This window comes from Toxotes jaculatrix, chromosome 6 (genome assembly GCF_017976425.1).
Source record: "Toxotes jaculatrix isolate fToxJac2 chromosome 6, fToxJac2.pri, whole genome shotgun sequence".
Taxonomy (NCBI): Eukaryota; Metazoa; Chordata; class Actinopteri; family Toxotidae; genus Toxotes; species Toxotes jaculatrix.
In genome coordinates, this window is record NC_054399.1 from 25,166,276 (window position 1) to 25,184,569 (window position 18,294).

The window sequence follows — 18,294 nt, forward strand, 5'->3', positions numbered from 1 at the left end:
ATTCATGACTTCTTCTATATTTTACAGACAGAAGTGTTACTTCAAAGGGGAAAACCACAGAAGAGGACGAGGGCCACAGGAAACGCAAGTGAGAACTGGAAATCTGAGATTAAAGACAGAATTCAGAGTTAATGAAGTCAGACTTCAAAAGATTTAAGTCCAAATTGTGGAGAAATAAATTAAAAGGCAGATTTTAATTCCTTAATTCTGAGAAACTTCATGAGAAGAAGGCAAGAGGGGCAAGCTCTGAATTCTGTTTCTTCCTTCAAATCCTGACAGTCAACTCAGAATTCTGACTTCTTCCAGACTTCAGAGAATAATCTCAGAACTCCAGTGTTTTCTCCAGAGACCCTGATCCTCTCTGAACGCAAAGAACCTAAAATGAGTTTAAAAAAATAATTTATCACACCAGAGTTCACGGTGGTTTCTGCAGACATGTTGGAATGATCGGAGTGTAGTGGACCAGCAAGTCCGCTCTCAGAAGAGCGTGGAGGATCCAGGTGATGGAGTCCAAGGCTCAGATGGAGGACTTGGAGAAGGAGACCCGCAGGTGGTGGTTCTCTCCTAGGTCGTGGTTATGGAACTCGATGAGAGACTCGATGGCCTCCTCCACTGAGCCCATCTGGATCAGAGCCATCTTGTGGTCCTTCCTGAAAAACAGACCAACAGCAAGTTCTTCAGACTTTGAACAAGGTGTCCACAAGGACATGTGGTCCCTGTCCACACCCTGTGTGAACAGGCAAGGAAAAACGGCTTCAGGACAAAGGTAAAGCTTTGGGGTTTGACAGAACAGAACATTAAGGGCGAGCAAAAGGGCTCGGGGACAAGAACAGGTGGTTTAAGACAAAGTCAAAGGCTTCAGGACAGGGGCGGGAGGGTGAGGTTAAAGGTTTTTAGGACTTGGACAAATGCCTCAGGACAAAGACAAAGGCTTCAGGATTAAGACAAAGGTTTTGGGACAAAAACTTTGAGAGCTTTGGCACAAGGTCATGGGTTTAGAGGGCAAGGATGAAGGCTAAAGAACAAGGGTCAAGGTTTCAGGACAAAGGTACTGGATTCAGGGAAATAACAGAGGCTTAATGGGACAACCACAGGATGAAGGCTTACGAACAGGAACGGGGACTCTGGAAGACAGGAGAGCTGTGGCAGACCTTTGGGGAGAAAGGCGGGGCTTTAATAAGTGATCGATGACCTACTGGAAGAACTTGAAGGCCTTGACCATGGCTCCTGAGCTGGAAAACAGCAGCTTGAGGTCATCTTCTACCACAGAAGGGCTAAAGACAAAAACAAGAGCAGATCAGAGGAATGTTGCAGGTGGTCTTAGTTTGGTGTCAGGTGTAAAATGTGTTCCCCTGTTTGGACTGCAGATCAGGTGTTGATGTTCGTCCTCCAGCAGCTGCAGGACTTACGGGATGTTGGAGAGGTGTAGGGTGGCAGAAGGTGGGAAGATGTTGGAGTAGTTTTTGGAGCCGGGTTTCTTGAAGCGGTGCAGCGGGGAGTTGCTGTAGTCTTTGGTCAGGCCCTGGTCCTCGTGGCCTTCACGGGGAAGCTGGACATTGGTGTGTTTGGACAGCGTGATGCGCAGGGGCTTCCCGTGCAGCCGCTGGCCGTTCAGGTGACTCATAGCTGCAAACCAGACGAGTGGAGAACGCTGATCAGACAACAACCGAGCTAATGCAAAGACTGTTATGGCAGAGCATTAATGTGAGGACATCCTTCCCTGAGAGGAAGTTACAGTGCCGTCCAATGAGACACAGTAAAGTACCACTAAAAATAAATGTGATGGGTACAGAGGCCCGAGGGGGCCCGCTTCACATCAGTGTCAATATCTGACAAAGGACAAAGCTCATTGCTAACAGTAACACAGTCTGAGAGCCTCCTCCCGCTCCGACCGACTCAGACTGGGGAGGAGCAGCAGGAGTCCCACAGGTGGAGGCTGTTACCTAGCTGAGCCTGTGTGCTGTCAGACATCTGAACCAGAGCGTTTTCCTTCTTGTTGAACAGAATCTTCACTCTCATCACGTCGCCATAAACACCTTAACACAGTCAGAAATAAAACAAGAACAACAGGTTAAACACCTGATGCACAGATCGTCACACACAACATCAATACCATTACACCGGCTAAACCCTGTAGGACACTGGTCTGACTACAGCCAAGCCACTGACCCTTGGTCTAATGATCAAAGAAAACTAATGTGGAGAAGATCTGACTGAGAAACTGGACTCAAATAAAGAAACTCTGTCGAGGTGCTGCGTGTAAACCTGGAGGTGAGGGGAGGAGCAGCAGCGAGGCGCCGCTGTCAGAGCGGGAACACTAACAAATCTGTGAATTTCATTTGGAAGGCAGAATTCCTGAATGGTTATACACAGGAGATGCAGTGAGGAAATTAAGGGCAAGGGTCAGAGAAAATTAAAATTGGCAGATTACACCGTGTAGGAGCTATGAATTATGGGAGTGTTGACTAAAAACCAAGAGCAGCTGATTCAGCACTGAGGACATGCAAACTGAAAGAAACCCGGCATGCAAACTCAAAAACTGAGACTCAAGTTCACTGAAATAAGATGAAACACACAATAAATGCAGCTCCTCAGAGTTTCCTCCAGGTCAGAGGTGAAGCTGTTTCATTTCAGTCGTTTGGACAAAGTCACGTTCAACGACCTCAGACGTCTCTCACCGACCTCCGTCCACAGTTTTCAGGTCACTCTCTCACCAAGAGGAAAGTTTTAGTCTCTTCTTCCTTCAGCTGAGTTGTCAACTGATCAATTTACTGTGGTAACCAAAAGTGTTTCTATAAATTAATATAGTATAATATAAAAATATAAAATCATATAAAGGAAAGTATTTTTAAAGAGATTACATGCTGCTCTACGACCTGCGGCCTGATCAGTCTTAACCCTGTGAGCCCGTACGTATCATATATGATACCCACATTTCTGGGACTCATTGCATCACCATCAAGCATAAACTTTGCATTTAACCCTTTTAGATGAACTCTTATGCTCGTATACTGACTCCTGGTAGACACTCCTCACTTTTCTAAATGTTTTGACATGTGTGATACAAACAAAAAATATACTTAGAATTTTTTTTTTTTAATTTTTTTTTTTTACATTTTGTCAAAGGGACAAATAAAGAGTTCATATTTGAAAAATTAGAATTTTCTGACCATTCTTTCATAGTTCAGGTCTCACAGGGTTAATGCCTGTTCAAAAAATTTTATTTTATTTTTTTTTTTTACATAAACATGAGAACTTATAAAATAAAGTTCCTTAAACGTGATTCTTCAGTGAGTGGGACATTTCCCAAGGTGAAGACAAATTATGGACACTTACTGTTTACTGATCAAACCACGGTGACACTGGGAGAAGATAAAAATTATTTATTCTTTGTTTGTGGAGCTGTAAAAAGCCTAAACTAAACTGCCTCTAACCAGACAGCACTGACCAACAAGTTTCCTTTGACAGAGAGACATAGAGCTGTGATTTCAGCTGAGATTGGATTTTTGTACAGTTATTTTGGTTTGTTTGTTTTCTTTATTTTAGATATTTAATATTGGGGCTGTATTTATTTATTTTAGAGGGGACATTACTCATTCTAATGTCTTTGTAATCCTGTCCTCAACTGATGAGATCACTTTCTGCCTCTGCCCATCTCTCTGCTGATTGGTCGGGGTCTGGACCCACCTAGCCTCTGAGTGTGTTGGTTGTTGATGCCTGGTAAACGCACGAAAACTGGATCACACTTCAAATCACTGAGGACAAGCTGCAGATATTGTGAATGAACTCAAATCAACACGCATAATCTGAAAAACCAGCAGACACTCTTTTTTTTCTTTTTAATAAAAACAAAAGAAAAAGAGGAAAAACAAACATAAACTGAAAATCAACCAGGTGATACTGATAATTCAAAATAAGAAGCTAGTGGCAACATACCGAAGAGAATAAAGAGGCAGTGGGGCGTAACTCTCTTTAAAGACAGCAGAGAAGGCAGCGGAGGGACAGGACAGGTAAAGGTGGGAGGGCAGGACAGGTGGAGGGTCCGAGGCGTTTCCATGGCAACAAATTAAAGGGAAAAAAAAAGACAGGTGAGGGGTCAATCAGAAGGTTAATTACCTTTGGAGAGGAGGGGGTCAGATGATGTCAATATGAGAGAACATGTTCACACACGCCTGCACAGGTGTGTGTTTGTACAGGTGTGTGTGTGCTGGTGTTTCTGTGTGGAGATGTTGGGGTGGGGGTGGGGGTGGGGGTCTCATGACAACAGAGTTTAATGTGAAGGCATTAAAACACATTACAGGAAGTCAAACGGGGACAAAACACCAGTGAGAACAAAACATTTAATATCTGACAGCAGAAGAAACAGGAAGTCAAACCGGACTGAGACGATGACCACATAACGAAGGACAGCCAATCATTAAGCTGCATGAGGACCTGGACTAGCCTATGGCAATCTGAGATCCCATCTCTCTTAAAGGAGCTGTGACCTCTGACGTCACTCAGGGAAAGAAACGTAAAGTTGTTTTTTGTTGATTTCTTTGTGAAGACGTGTGTAACGAGGATGTAATGAGCTTCAGCTTGTCTAAAACAGGCTTTGTGTAAATGTGTAAATGTAGCAGTGAAAATACAGACCTTCGTTCCTGTGAAATGTATTGACTGTAAAAGGCCTGTACTTTTATATTTCACAAGTGTAATGACCTGAAGACGTCCTGGTGACAACGAGAGCTTTGTTTGAGAACAGTAATGTGAGAGACGAGAGCCCGGAGAAGAGGAGGAGTTGGACTGTATTTTCCGTACAGACACACAGTGAGGGACTCACCTCTGGGTTGAGGTTGCTGACCAGCAGGACACAGTGTCCAGCAGAGATGGAAGGGAATCCCAGCCTGGTGGCCCCAGGGAGGGACAGAGAGGCCAGGGCTCCGGGCAGAGCGGGCACCGTCAGGCCTGGATAGGGGGAAGACACTGAGAGAGGTGAGATGAGTAAACACCACTACCAAAAACTGCAGGAGACCACCAACTAAGACAAAGACCAGCCTGTATGTCAACAGGCTCTCATCACACAGCAAAGCTCTGCATATGAATGATCAGAGGAGAAGCTCAGTGATCCAGGAACATCAGAGCTGTGCTGATGAGTTTTGACACTACATTTCCCAACATGCTTTGTGTGTAAAAAAGCTGCCATTACAGGCAGCAGCTGAGGGCTACAGCTTGAGCCCATTCTTTTATTATTTGTTGATATTTTGGTGAATCTGATGCACAGACATCAGTCTAAATGTGACGGTAGGCGAGTGTGTGGATCACTACAGGTGAGACTCACTTGCAGGCTGGATGGTGAAGGCTGGTGGGAAGGCGTGAGTGGCTCCGGCGTAAGGTGCAGCTGAAATGATACCTGGAGCTGCAGATGGAAGAGAGCACACGAGTTAAGAGGTGTGACCTGAGATCAAAATATGAAACACACACTTTAGTAAACGTAAAGTTTTGTTTCATTTTTCACTTTATTACTAGAAATAAGGGCAAAGATTCGGACGATGACGGGTGAACAAAGCCAGTGAGCGTGTGGTCACACACTCAGCACCTTCAGGCCCAGACAATAACTCTGTACTTTCTGTGAACAAATCCTCAGGTCTGATAAGCTACAGTTTCATCCTTTCAAGTTCTGCTTAAAGACACTACAGAAAGCTTTAGTGTTCGAACTCAGACTTTAACATTGGTGGTGGTAGATCTGAAGTCTGTGGGTGTGATGGGGTCTTACTGAAGGCTGTGGCCATGGCCGGGTGCTCCATGGTGGGCTGGCTGTCTCCGGTGGGCAGGTCGGGTCTGGTGAAGTCTCGGCTCTTTTCGTTGTTGTATTTGACGTTGAGGCTGGTGAGTTTGGAGAAACTGATCCTCAGAGTGCAGCAGCCGTTATAGATGTTCTGTCCGTCCAGAGACTGAAACACACAGACATCAACACATTCACACCCATCAGGCTGCTGACTGGGAAAGAGCAAAGCACTGAGAGCGTAAGTATGTATTTGCCCGCCTGGGCCGGTGCTCACCAGTTTAGCAGCCTGGGCAGACGCTCCGTCAGGATACTGCAGCAGAGCCTGGAACTGACTGTTCTTGGTGAAGACAATGATCCTCAACACGGTGCCGAACTTGGAGAAGATCTGAGGACCAGAACAGAGCTGAGCTCAAGTGATCAGACTACTGAAGGAGGTGTATGAGAAATCCTCTTTCTCTCTCAGACTTACAAGATTCAGATTGATGAGAATGGGTCTCATGTCTGTACGGTAAATATCAAGCTACAGCCAGAAGCTACTGGAGACAGGGGTACACACCACCTTTAAAGGTCCCATATGATGAAAACTGATTGTGTTTTGTGTTCTTTATAAAGCTGGGTGAGCAGTATGAACTGTAAATATAGCTGAACATGTATGCAGCCATGTTTACTGCAGCCTTCGCCAAATCTGACCTCAGGCCGCCTTGTGAGCTGATCTCACACCTTCACAAACGCTCCAATCAGTTTGGCACTGCCAAAACACTGGAATCCTACAATCACTACTGTACCTGAATGCATCCTGTATGGACACTGTGTAAGAGACACAGGCAGGGGGATGCATTCAAAGTACTTCCACCCACCTGCAGGTGTTTATGATGTTTAAAGTTATGTGTTGGTTGTGTTGGTGTTGTGTCGATGTTACCTGGCAGAGAGCGTCCAGGGTGACAGGGTAGACCAGGTTCTCCACCACCACCCTCAGCACCGTGCTCGGAGCCGCCACGGCCGTGTCCACATGAGACGTGCTAAGGGCCCGGAGAGCTGCCTGGGCCCTCTGAGACAGGGCAGAGGGATGGAGGGTGAACAGAGGCTGACACTGGCTGGGACCAGTACACATGCTAGCAGCTGCTGACAGTAATGAGCGTTACCTCCTGGTTGGGTGAGTTGTCAGTCTTGAGCTCCTTGTGGTTGGAGAACTGGACGTAGACCGGATGGTGTCTGATGATGGGCATCACTGTGGAGTAATAACCCACCATGTTCTGAGCTGCTTCCTCTGAGTTCATCTCTAAGAAGGCCTGACAGGACAGGGGACATGGGACAGTTCAGCACCCAGTAACAGTACAACTCTGTGAAAACACTCAGTTACAAGTCAAAGTCCTGGACCTGGTTCTTGGCTTTGAGCATCAGCAGGTTGGTGACGTCTCCGAAGGGCAGACCCAGGCTGATCACCTCGGCCTCGGTGATGTCGTTGGGAAGCTTGCGGATGTGGATGACCCTGGACGGCACCCCGGGACCTCTTATGTCACCTTTGAACTTCTTGCTGTCGTTGCCATTGGCTGCAGAGGAGAGGAAACTCCAGACTCAGTCTCAGTGATACACCACAGAAATGTGAAGCTGTTTATGAGCTGACATCTCTCCAAACTCCTCAGTACAACACTGAATGTATAAATGAACCAACGAGTGCTTATAAACTCAACACAACCAACTGAACTCAAATGTTAAGAATGAGGAAATCACAGATCTGTGGGATAAATAAATCAGATGCTGAGAAAAGATAAAAATAGGAGGTGACATGATGACAGATACTGGCACAAAACTCAGTCCCACAGCCTCCAAATCCCAGCAGCAGTTGGTCATTAGGTGCAACAGGTAACCTGTTTTAACTAGTACCTCAGCAGGTAAAAAAACAGCTACATCATACTGAGAAATACAATATTACAGCCATGTCGTTGTGGCTGTTCCCACTTTTCTGTTGGACGACAACTGGACAGCAGAGCTGGTGTTCCGTCATGTGAAAGTAATTTGTCCAGTAGAGACAGTGTCCGGTTAGCGCTTTAGTCTGTGGTGACAGTACAGTCACAGAGAACTGCTCACACCCACATCAACACACATTTAACGCTGCACAGTGCACAGTGATCTGACCTGTGGTGCTCATGATATACGGGCCGTTGGAGACGCTGGAGAAAAGCTCGTCTGATCCTCTCTGAAAGAGAAAAACAAAAACATTAGACTGACGTCTGCTGACACACACACGCACACACGCGCGCGCACACACACACACACACACACACAGCTTGAAAATATATAAATCAAACATGTTAGAAAACAAGTGGCAGGAAGTGAGTCTCTTCGCTCTGGCAGGAGTCACTGGATATTAACCAGTGTCTTACTTTAACAGCGCTGGTTAAATCACAGTAAGCCCTCTGAGCTGATAGGACGTCTCCAAAGACCAGTTCAAAACCCAAAGATTCACAACCGGACAAATCAAACTAAATCTTTCACATTTTAAAAGCTAGAATCAGCAAATTGTTTGACATTTTGGTTTGAAAGACTGGTGATTACTGAGCGATTACCAACCAACAGCTGAAAATCAATTCTGTCTGTCTGTCTGTCTGTCTGTCTGTCTGTCTGTCTGTCTGTCTGTCTGTCACACACACACACACACACTGTATGAAATCAGCCTGAGGCCGTCAGACTGTGTGATGACTGTGGACACAGAGACACGTCATTGGCCACCAGCAGCTTTACTTCTTTGTGTGTTTGTGAAACTTTGTGTCAGCCAGTTGTCATAGTTGAGCGTTGCAGCAGGAGTCACACTGTGTGAATTTGTTCCTAAGTTTCTGACCGTCCCCAAAACCCTAAACATCATACACTGGTGGACGTGTTTGAGGACCTGGGACCGCCGTCCGGACAGGCGACTGAAGATCTGACTGTCAGCTGCCATTGTCACAGTATGAAGGGGCCTTAACAAGGGAACGTTTTCACAGTCCACAGCCTGCTAACGTAGCTGCCACCAGATGTCAGTGTAGAGCCTGACGACACAGAAGAACACACAGAACTCACATCCTGGTGGAAGTGCTCTCTTCAGCAGGAGAACCAGACCAGCGAACATCTGACAGGTGGAACATCAGCACAGGAATTCACCCTCAGCTGCCTGCTGGGGGTGAATTCCTGTGATGTGGAGCTCGATGAAAACCAGATGTAGACAAACAGGCCGAGTGTCATTCAGCAGAGTGTGAGACGGGAATCAGACGCATTCAGAGAAACTTCATCCTGTTCCTCACTGTAACATGTCAGCTGATCCTCCCAATAAACAGCTGGACACTGAGCCGCTCACACACTGACTGCTTCCTTTAGCTGCTTCATAATAAAAGCCTACTGTCTGTCTTTCTGTCCACAAACCATTATAAAAATAAAAGCTTGTTTCCAATAAAGACCTGGTTCTCTCTGCAGGAGAAGTAACTAACAGAGCTGAAACAGCTGGTCCATCATTTCAGACATCCATCCAACAGCTCCTCAAATGTGAACACTGAACCTAAATATGTTTGACTGCTGGTCGGACAGAACAAGCAGTCTGAATATGTCAAAAGGGGGATTTGGAAACTGTGATGGACACTTTGTTGAAGTGTCATTAAAAGCCGTTTCTCTCAGAGGAACCCGAGCAGATGGGTTTTTTTATGTGAACAAAGAAGCTCAGATCTTCTTACTGATCCTCCCATGAATAATAGAGCAGAAACCTGAGTCCTGTCCTGCCTCGGCCTCCCTGTGCAGCCGTTCTCTCTCTGTCTCTGTATCTACTGCATGACAGCTGCTGCCCAACCGGCCGCCTGCCTCAGGCTGAGGAGGACACAAAAGACCCACAGCGCTGCAGATCAACACACACACACCTTGTTTTAAAGACTGACTCTGCTAACAAGTCTGTCATTCACCCACAACAGTTCACTGCAGATACGATTACTGAGGCTCTGTTGTGTTGTTCTGGCTCCACACTGCAGACACATCCCTTCATACACTGAAACAACCAGGTGATCTTATTGAATCTCCTGCTGCCTTCAAACCCAATGAGTCCATTACCACGAAGTTCATCTGTAAATACCCTGATCACTGATTATTTGTTCTAGCTATAAAGTTCTGGTGGCAGAAGAGTTTAATCACAAACCATAAATCACATGTTGGAGTCAAGCTGGAGGAAAAAAAAAACTCCACTCATTAAATTTTTAAAAATGTCACAGCGCCAAATATATTGCTCTAAACTCACGTTCATGTTCCAAACCACAGGTTATTGCCATCGGTTTGTTACACAAACAGCCAAACGTTTCTCAGACCAGCTGGGAACCCCAGGCCTTTCCAGCCTTTTCCATAGCAGAACAACCTGAGCTCAGACCTGCTCATTATTCTGCTATTTTATCTGAATCTGTTTCTGGGTGTGAATCTAAACAAACTGCAGGAAACAAAACCCTGAACTGTCTCTTTAACAGGAGCCGGTCTGGGAGCTGCAGTGTGGTTTCAGATGACTCGCCTGAGGCCAGAGGAGGAAACAGGAGAATGAGTGGATCATCAGCCCCCCCCCTCCCCTCGTCACTTCCTGCTCTCAAGTCACAGCGTCTCTGGACCTTCACATGGTTTTGGCTCAGGCTGTGGTTTTTGTCCTGAGAGCAACAGCAGCGTTGGTCACCGTCCTGCTGCAGGACAAATACCATAACACGAGCAGAGGCTGTTCACAGACACGTTGGCTCTGATGTACAGAAACACTCACCAACACTGCTGCAAAGGTTCCTGCTCATGCCCTCACATCCTGTTTAAAGGTCTGCAGTGCACCGACCCACAGCATAGCCTGCATCAGCTGAGACCAGCAGCCTTCCATCAGTAAACCCTGAGCTGATCTGAAAACAATCACAATCCTCCGGCCAATCAGAATCTCAGGTTTATGACTGATCTGGGTTTGTTGTCATTTTGGCAGGCTGGTCTAAACACTACAATACCCATGAGCCTCGGGCACGGTTGCCATGGAGAAGACGACACTCAGAGGAGTGAATCTGTGATGCTTCAATAAACAGGATGTTGACCTGACATAATAAAAAGGAGCTGATTCAGTCACTTTTCTCAGCAGTGACACCTTTAGCTTGCAGTCACTGTCAGAGCCTTGGGTGACAGTGTGAAGCTCTGTGATTGACAGTTTGTTGGTGAAATGCACCCTGGGAGTGGTAGTCGACTTCTCTCCTCGAGTCTGTGCCCACAGGCTCCTTGTAGCTGAGACTTCTTCTCAGAGAAGCAGATATTTTCCGGCACAGTCAGCGGGTGAGACGGGTGTCGATCTGAGCCTCTGACGTTTCTTTGGTGTGGGTAAAATGAACAGGACTGTTACTGCAGGAACCAGCAGGCTGTAACACCGACTCACACTCAGTGAAACTGAGTTAACATGTCGGCACTAGTACTGAGACATTTCCAGATGATACCAGCCCATAGAGCTGTGGAGTGTGAGCCAAAACAGAGCTGTGACCAGTTTCTACAATGTGAAGATCTGCTGCTTTTCCTTTAGCTAATCTGAATTCATCTGTAATCACTGAGGTTAATTTACTGTGGCAGAAAACACACAGACTGAAAACCTGAGCCGTTTAAGGAGCTGAAACCTGAAGAATTACATGGTTTCAGTTCTGTTTAAACCCAGGGCGTTAAACATACGGTCTGGATCTGACACAGCAAAGATATGTGTGGATTTCACACTTCATTCACCTGTCAGGTGATAAGTAACGGTTCTGGTTCCACAGTGATGGAATCCGGTCAGTGGGCCAGTGACAGTGAGTGAAAGGCTGATGCTCTGTAAGCCACGATGCAGCACCTGGGCCTCATCTCTCCTGGTCCAGCTGTTCCCATCACTGGACTCTGGACCACCATCAGCTGTGGACTCTTCTCTGAGTCTCACCTCCATCTGAACTTCACTATCAAATGCATAGTTTACCTCTGAATAGTTCATCACAGTGTACACATAACATCAATGATCACTAATTACTGCTTAAGTTGTGCATTAGTTTACATTTATCTCTGTTTAATATACGTTCCTGTCACAGCTGTTAGAGGAAGCGTTGTTCAGTATATGAACCATTACTGTGTGTATTTCCTTTCTGCTTGTTAAAACCTATCTGGGTCACACACACTGGTTTTGTCTAGGCATGTGTTACAGTGCGTCCTCTACTCCTCTTCAACGACAACCTTGAGTATTTAAAGAAAGCTGTGTGAGTGTGTGAGTGAGTGTGTTTACAGCTGCTTGCAGTTTTTCATTAATAGCTTCAGCGCATTTTTCTCAAACACTCAAGCAGTTCAAAAAAAAACTGTAACAAGATTTTACTCCCGGCCGAAACACACTTCATTTATCCTACAGATGGGTTCACTCTCTCAACTCAAGAGTCACAGTACCTGTGATCATCACAGAGTTCATCACTGTCTCCAAAACAACACGTCCCTTTCATCAGTGTGACGGGCGAAAACTGTTTCCACCTCATTTCTCACTGAGACATACAAACCAGTAATTCAACGATAAACTCCTCTACAGCCCCCTCAACGGACTCACGTCACACAGACTCCAGGTCCGACTGTCTGTTCATAGGGTCCGCCCTGTCTGCAGGTAAACAACATTTTCATTACCAATGACCGTGCCCTTTCCTTGCTTGATGAACTGTCTAGAAAACGTCAGAACACCGGGAGAAACGCCTGCTATAATTTCCCAAAGTCCACGGCCATGTCTTCAGATGCCTTGTTTTAAGTTCAAATCCCATGAGGCTTATTATAAGACAAACCAGCAAAATCCTCACACTGAGGAGCAAATGTTTGGAAACTTTTTCTTAAAATGTGCACCAGGTGATCATCTGATTATCCAAATAGTTGCAGATAATTTTTCTGCTGATTGATGCACCTATCAATCATCGCAGCTCTTCTCCTGATGATCTGAAGTCTGCAGTTTGTTTTTCCTTTGGTCAATGCTGAATGATTCTTCCTGGACAAATTACTTTGACTGTTAATCAATAATTATAGTTGTTGGTGATTAAATGAATCAACCGAGTAACTGATTAACTGACTGAACATTTCACCTCTGGAGTGACAGCTGGTCGGTGCAGTCTTTTTAGTAGCTGACTCAAATCTCTGATATCAGAGTCCTTGAAGGCACCGTCAGGAGGATTTCTAAAAACCTCTCTAACACGTTAACGCCTTTAATTAAATAAAGATGAGAAGACAGAACCTGAGGAGTGGGAGGTGTACAGGATGTGTACTGAATGATGTGAACGATGGAAAATCAGCAGAGTGCTCCTTTAACAGAGCAGCAAGAACGGCGTTGTTGACTAATCTGATTATCCTCAGACTTGTTGTGGAATGTGACTGAATTGCTGCTGAGGTTTGGGCCTTCAGCACAGACAAACAACCGGGCCACCTCCACACTAATTACAGAGAAAACCTCTGAATGGTTCCCAGATGGCAGCGTCTCCGTCCTGTCAGACACACTCAGTGATGCTCACAGCAGAAAACAAACCAGCAAGCCAGACTGAAAGAAGAGGAGGAGGAGAAGAAGGAGGAGGAGGAGGAGGAGGAAGCAGAGGTGCCTACCTTAGTACCAACTGTTATATCGTGGTGGACACTGCTGTGAAGAAAAGACAGCGCGTTAGAGGCAGCAGGGAGAAAACTCAAAACTCAAAACAGCAAAAAAAAAAAAAAAAAGAAAAAAGTAAACTGAGGTTAAAGAGATATTGTTTGAGGAGATTGAGGGACAGGCCGAGAGAAACCCAGCAGAGAGGAGACAGAAAAGATCGTCAGAACACACTCTAACCCTAAACCCTAAGCAGAGACATGTTCACCTCTTTAGCCTTTGAAAAACATTTCAACAGTCAACCAATTCTCAAAGATAAATCTATAACAGCCCATTAATTTAGGCCTGAAACCTTTATTTTTGTGACTGTTTAACTGTTTGGTCTATAAAACATAGAAATACCCATCACAACTTTCTACATCCCGAGGTGGCGTCATGAAAGGTCGTATTTTATCCAAGAACTGGTTTGAACAGACTTTATTGGCAGTGTCAGTCAAACAGCCAACAAGCTGAGACAGAGCAGGTGCAACCACAGCCTGGTTCTCCAGAGCTGGAGCGTTTGTTTTCCGTGCCTGCAGCTCATTGTGGATGTTGTTTACAGCGTGATGCTCTGATGCACCACGCTCATCCACTCCGCCGTCTGTCTGAATACGACTCAGTGTCCTGCCTGAAACAATGCCGGTCACACGACCATAAGGACGGTCTGGTTAACTCCCCAGAACCAAACATCAAGCAAAGGAGCAAAGAAAGGACTCAGATTTCAGCAGTAAGAAGAGAAGTTCTGGGATCAGGCAGCGATCGGTGAGATGAGTAAATAAACTGCACTCATACCAACACCACAGTCTGAGCTGCAGCTGCGGTGATACACAACCACCTGTAAAGACGGTGAAATAAGGGCCAATATTCTCAGATTCCAGCTTCCCCAAAGAGGATTTCCTGCTTTTCTTTGTCATCATCACCGGAAACTAAATACGTTTGGGTTTAGGACAAGACATCTGAAGATGTCACATTCTGCTCTGTTAAGCTGTGAAAAAACGACAAAAATCATATGCATATTAGTCAATAATGAAAATAATCGATAGTTGCAACCCCAGAGAACTCATTCCAATAAAATGTGATTTCTAATTCGGTACTTAAAATGAAAAGGGATTATGAGGAAATCATTGCAGAAACTCTGTCAATATAAACGTGAGCAGAGAGTTGTGTAACTGTAATGTCATGTCATGTTAATGTCATGTTTTTCCGCTGAAACGTTTACAGAAACAGTGTCACCTCTCTAAAGTTAGTCCACCACAGAGTTCTGACATGTTCATTTTTACACTGTAAAATGTGCTGCCCTGTAAATGTTGTACACATTCTGTTCATGTCATGTGTGTACACTGAGTTCATATGGGCCAGTATTTTTTTTTACTCTGAAATATCTGTAATAATCTGATCAGGGATGATTATCTGGACACGTATCAGACTGTGTGACTGATCTCCACACAGCTGACCATAAATCATGGATCACCATCCAGTCTGAAATTACGTAAAGAAGTCAGTGATTAGTGGGAACAGACTGAATCTGTAGACGTCAGACGTTTGGACAGTGTCCGTGATGAGGCCCGAATGTAGCTACAGCATGACGTCAGCTTCTCTTGCACACACGTGAAACCTGGTTACATATTAAACTCATGATCTCTGCAGGAAATGACCACTGCTCTATTTCTGTCCATCCAGACACATCCCAGAGTTCACATCCACTTCCTGTTGGCTTCCAGTAAGATCACCCATCAACACCAGTCTGAGGTCAGCACTGAGTAAACTGGACCCAGTATCCACCTGTCCCCCTGTCCCTGTACAGGACAGACATTGAGGTGACAGCTATAAAACCAGAGCTGTATCCCTGTCCTCAGCAGCAAACACCAGAGAGCCTGAAATGTCCAAAATGGTGCCAAAGATCACAAGTTGCAAAAGTCAAAATAACATCTTCACACTTTAGTGTCTTTAGTCTGTGACCGACAGTCCAACACACCTGTTACAGGAAGATAAAACCATGGATATAACTGTATTTACTTAAATATATTTTCTATATATAGCTCAGATAATTCTTTTTTTAGGTTCTGAAATGACTATAGAGTATTTATAGAATATTTAGATATGAAGGAAATATTTAAGCTCAATAGAAATGCTATTTAATTTATATAATAACAGGAATCTTTAGAAATTATTAGATAATTACTGAAAATAAAACAAAACTGAAAAAAAAAACAGAAATACATTTCATGAAATATGTGCAATAGTACAGAGCACGAGAACACATACAGGTAAGAGTTAAATATAAAAAATGAAAATGAGCAGGAGAGTGCTGGGCAAAATGTCTTAGTCACTAAGGTAATATTTAAAACAAATGAAAAACCGGCTGGTCAGGCTGACGCTGATACGACTGTACAGACTGTAAACCAGCTGGAAGAGGACCCTCAGGGCACGAATGAGTCCTGACGGCGCACAAATATTCACATCAGGATCTCAAACGCCTCAGAGCCTCCAACTCCTGACTGCAGCCTACGAGATTTCTATCACAGACCTTCTGTACATACACACACGTAATACTGTTAAAAAGCACAGTGGACCTGACAACCTGCTTCCAGAGGCCCTGCAAACAAGTGTACAGGCAGGAGGCCTGTTCATGAAGACACATAAATTATCAATACTATAGGAATCAACAGAAAATAAACTGCTCTGTTTCTCCTGACAGTTTAAACTTCGATCACATCAACAGAAAATTGAACAGCTGCAGGGCAAACTGGTTATTTAGCGCCTGCTTCCTCCCTTTGTCAACAACTCTATGGAGTTTACTAAACGACGTGAGGTGTCATTAAATGAAAACAACAATTCAAGTCTGTTTAACATTTAAAACCCAGTTTCAGCCGTACCGAGCTTGACAGAACGTCTCCAATCTAAACTGCACCGTTCAGGCACACTTGAGCACCGGTTACTCATTCACAAAACCACAAATCTATTAGAACATGACTCTTACACACGAGTCAGCTGGAACCACTCTTTAATTCGGCACACATACAACACACGCAGATTCATTATTTTGTTGACAATCTACAGCTCTGTAAATGGCAAAACAGGTCAAATATTTGGTTTCAGTTAAGACAGTTTCACCTGCCTGAACTGCACCGTTTCAGCATTTAAGCTTCAGTTGCTTTCGCTCGCTATCAGCTAAGTAGAACCCTATAACAAACTCCATAAATAATAACTAAAGATCTATGTATTTATAAAAAACTAACCTATTAGAACACGCCTCTCAAACCAATCGGTTGGGGCTGCTCTAAGTCGACACATACGAAACTAAAACATGCGACAACTTAAGAGAACTCTATATTTTTTAGTGGCAGTCTTTGCCGCATAAAAAGCAAGTTATAGCAATATGCAGCTTAAATTACGGGCTCCAGTCTGAAACCCACTGTTTTACAACATTTGACCTCCATTTAGTCCCGTTCGCTCTCGAGCGAGTAAAACTGAACTTCATATAAAGCATCGCCGTTTCAGGGATCTCTTCCATATCCACACAACCGTTAACAAATAGGAACACATTTCTACAATTCTAAACCAACTAGTTGGGGCCGCTCTTTAATTCGGCACTGGTTTCATACTCGAAGCTACAACCACTTTATGAAAATCTAAACTTTAAGAAGTGAGCGACTCCGGCAAAATCACCGCAGTGGGCGTGAGAACATCGTAAAGCTGTACTGGAAGTTATGTACGCTGTTTAGTGCGTCTTCTTACAACTTATTTTCCAATAAGATCTCTAGTACAAGGCTTTGGCATTGCCTTGGAAACGTGTTTTGGCAGGTCAACGAGGTCACATTTAACTGCTAGGTTATGTTAATTGAGTTTGATGGGGAATTGTGTATGCAGAGAATGGCCCGTCCTGAGGCTAACACTACAGCTAACTCAGCTAGCTTAGCTTCCTGTTCCTGCACAAACACAACTTTACCGACAGCTGAGAAACAGAAGCCCCTGCTGCTGTCTAACTAAAATATCATCCGGCCACACATTTAGCTTACTGCTCTCTAGACTGAGTAAATCAGCCAGAAACTACATTTAACTGAGGTGTTAATGTAAGTCGGTGGGATAACTCACCCGTCCATTGCACAACACGGAACTGCGGAGCAACAGGTTCCAGCCAGCGGCCAGCAAGACACACAGGCAGCCACCGCTGTTATAAACCCACAAAATGGCGTCGGCAGGAGGAGCTCCCTGATTGGACAATTGACAAAACTTGGAGGCGTTCCAGACCGGAGCAGCGTGCTGATTGGCTGATTGGACAGCTCGCGCAACAACAAAGGCCTTAGATTCCAGCGATCAAAGATTGTCTATGAATAAGATCCACGACTCGGGCTAGAAAAACGGAAAACACTTTTCACTCTGCGCCAGTGGGCGTTGTCCCGACAAAACACTGACTGCTCTATGTGTCTGCAAAGGTGGACTACCCAGAAGCGGAGCCCCAAGGGCCCCCAACTTTACTCTGTTTGACTTCTGTTTGTATATTTTAATGAATCGCAAATTTGTTAGAAATAAGCTGCTCGTTTCAGCTCTGGAGTGCTGGTTGGCTTCTCAGGATCTGGGGACATGATGGAACTGACATGTATAGTTGGGATCATCAGGGACCCAACGGCAAATGTTTTGTCCCAGAGAAGGGGAATTTGTCCATGCATGTCTGCGTCTCGTGTGAAAAGAAGTGGATCCACAGGGAGATGTTCTTCCACCACCTCTGTTCATATGAGGCCAAACAAACATTCAGTTATTTCTGATGCATATTTCAACTACACTAAGATGATATTATTTATCTTGTGCCATGAGAAAGGCTTCATGTGTTGTGTCAGGTTGTGTGCAAAAGATAAAAAATAATATTTTTCAAGATTCTCTGCTGACAATGGCATCTCAAAACCTTCTAAGAATAATATTT

General features: G+C 44.8%; 1 protein-coding gene across 4 annotated transcripts; it reads right to left on the reverse strand.

Moving 5' to 3' along the window:
- Nucleotides 1–432: 432 nt before the first annotated feature.
- On the reverse strand, nucleotides 433–17,541 carry ptbp1b (polypyrimidine tract binding protein 1b). Of its 4 annotated transcripts, none has more exons than XM_041039910.1 (15): nucleotides 17,469–17,524; nucleotides 13,355–13,388; nucleotides 7,901–7,961; nucleotides 7,142–7,314; nucleotides 6,907–7,053; nucleotides 6,684–6,812; nucleotides 6,039–6,149; nucleotides 5,753–5,930; nucleotides 5,318–5,395; nucleotides 4,820–4,944; nucleotides 3,937–3,970; nucleotides 1,944–2,036; nucleotides 1,410–1,626; nucleotides 1,197–1,274; nucleotides 433–650 (listed from the first exon to the last, which is right to left on the reverse strand). In XM_041039910.1, the coding sequence occupies exons 1-15, from the start codon at nucleotides 17,474–17,476 to the stop codon at nucleotides 518–520; spliced, it is 1,599 nt and encodes a 532-aa protein (XP_040895844.1). In that variant the 5' UTR covers nucleotides 17,477–17,524; the 3' UTR covers nucleotides 433–517. The 4 variants fall into 4 exon arrangements, with proteins under 4 accessions (XP_040895844.1, XP_040895842.1, XP_040895843.1 ...); XM_041039908.1 differs by having other exon boundaries at nucleotides 4,820–4,962; XM_041039909.1 differs by having other exon boundaries at nucleotides 4,820–4,962; nucleotides 13,355–13,385; nucleotides 17,469–17,491.
- Between the last annotated feature and the right edge of the window lie 753 nt (nucleotides 17,542–18,294).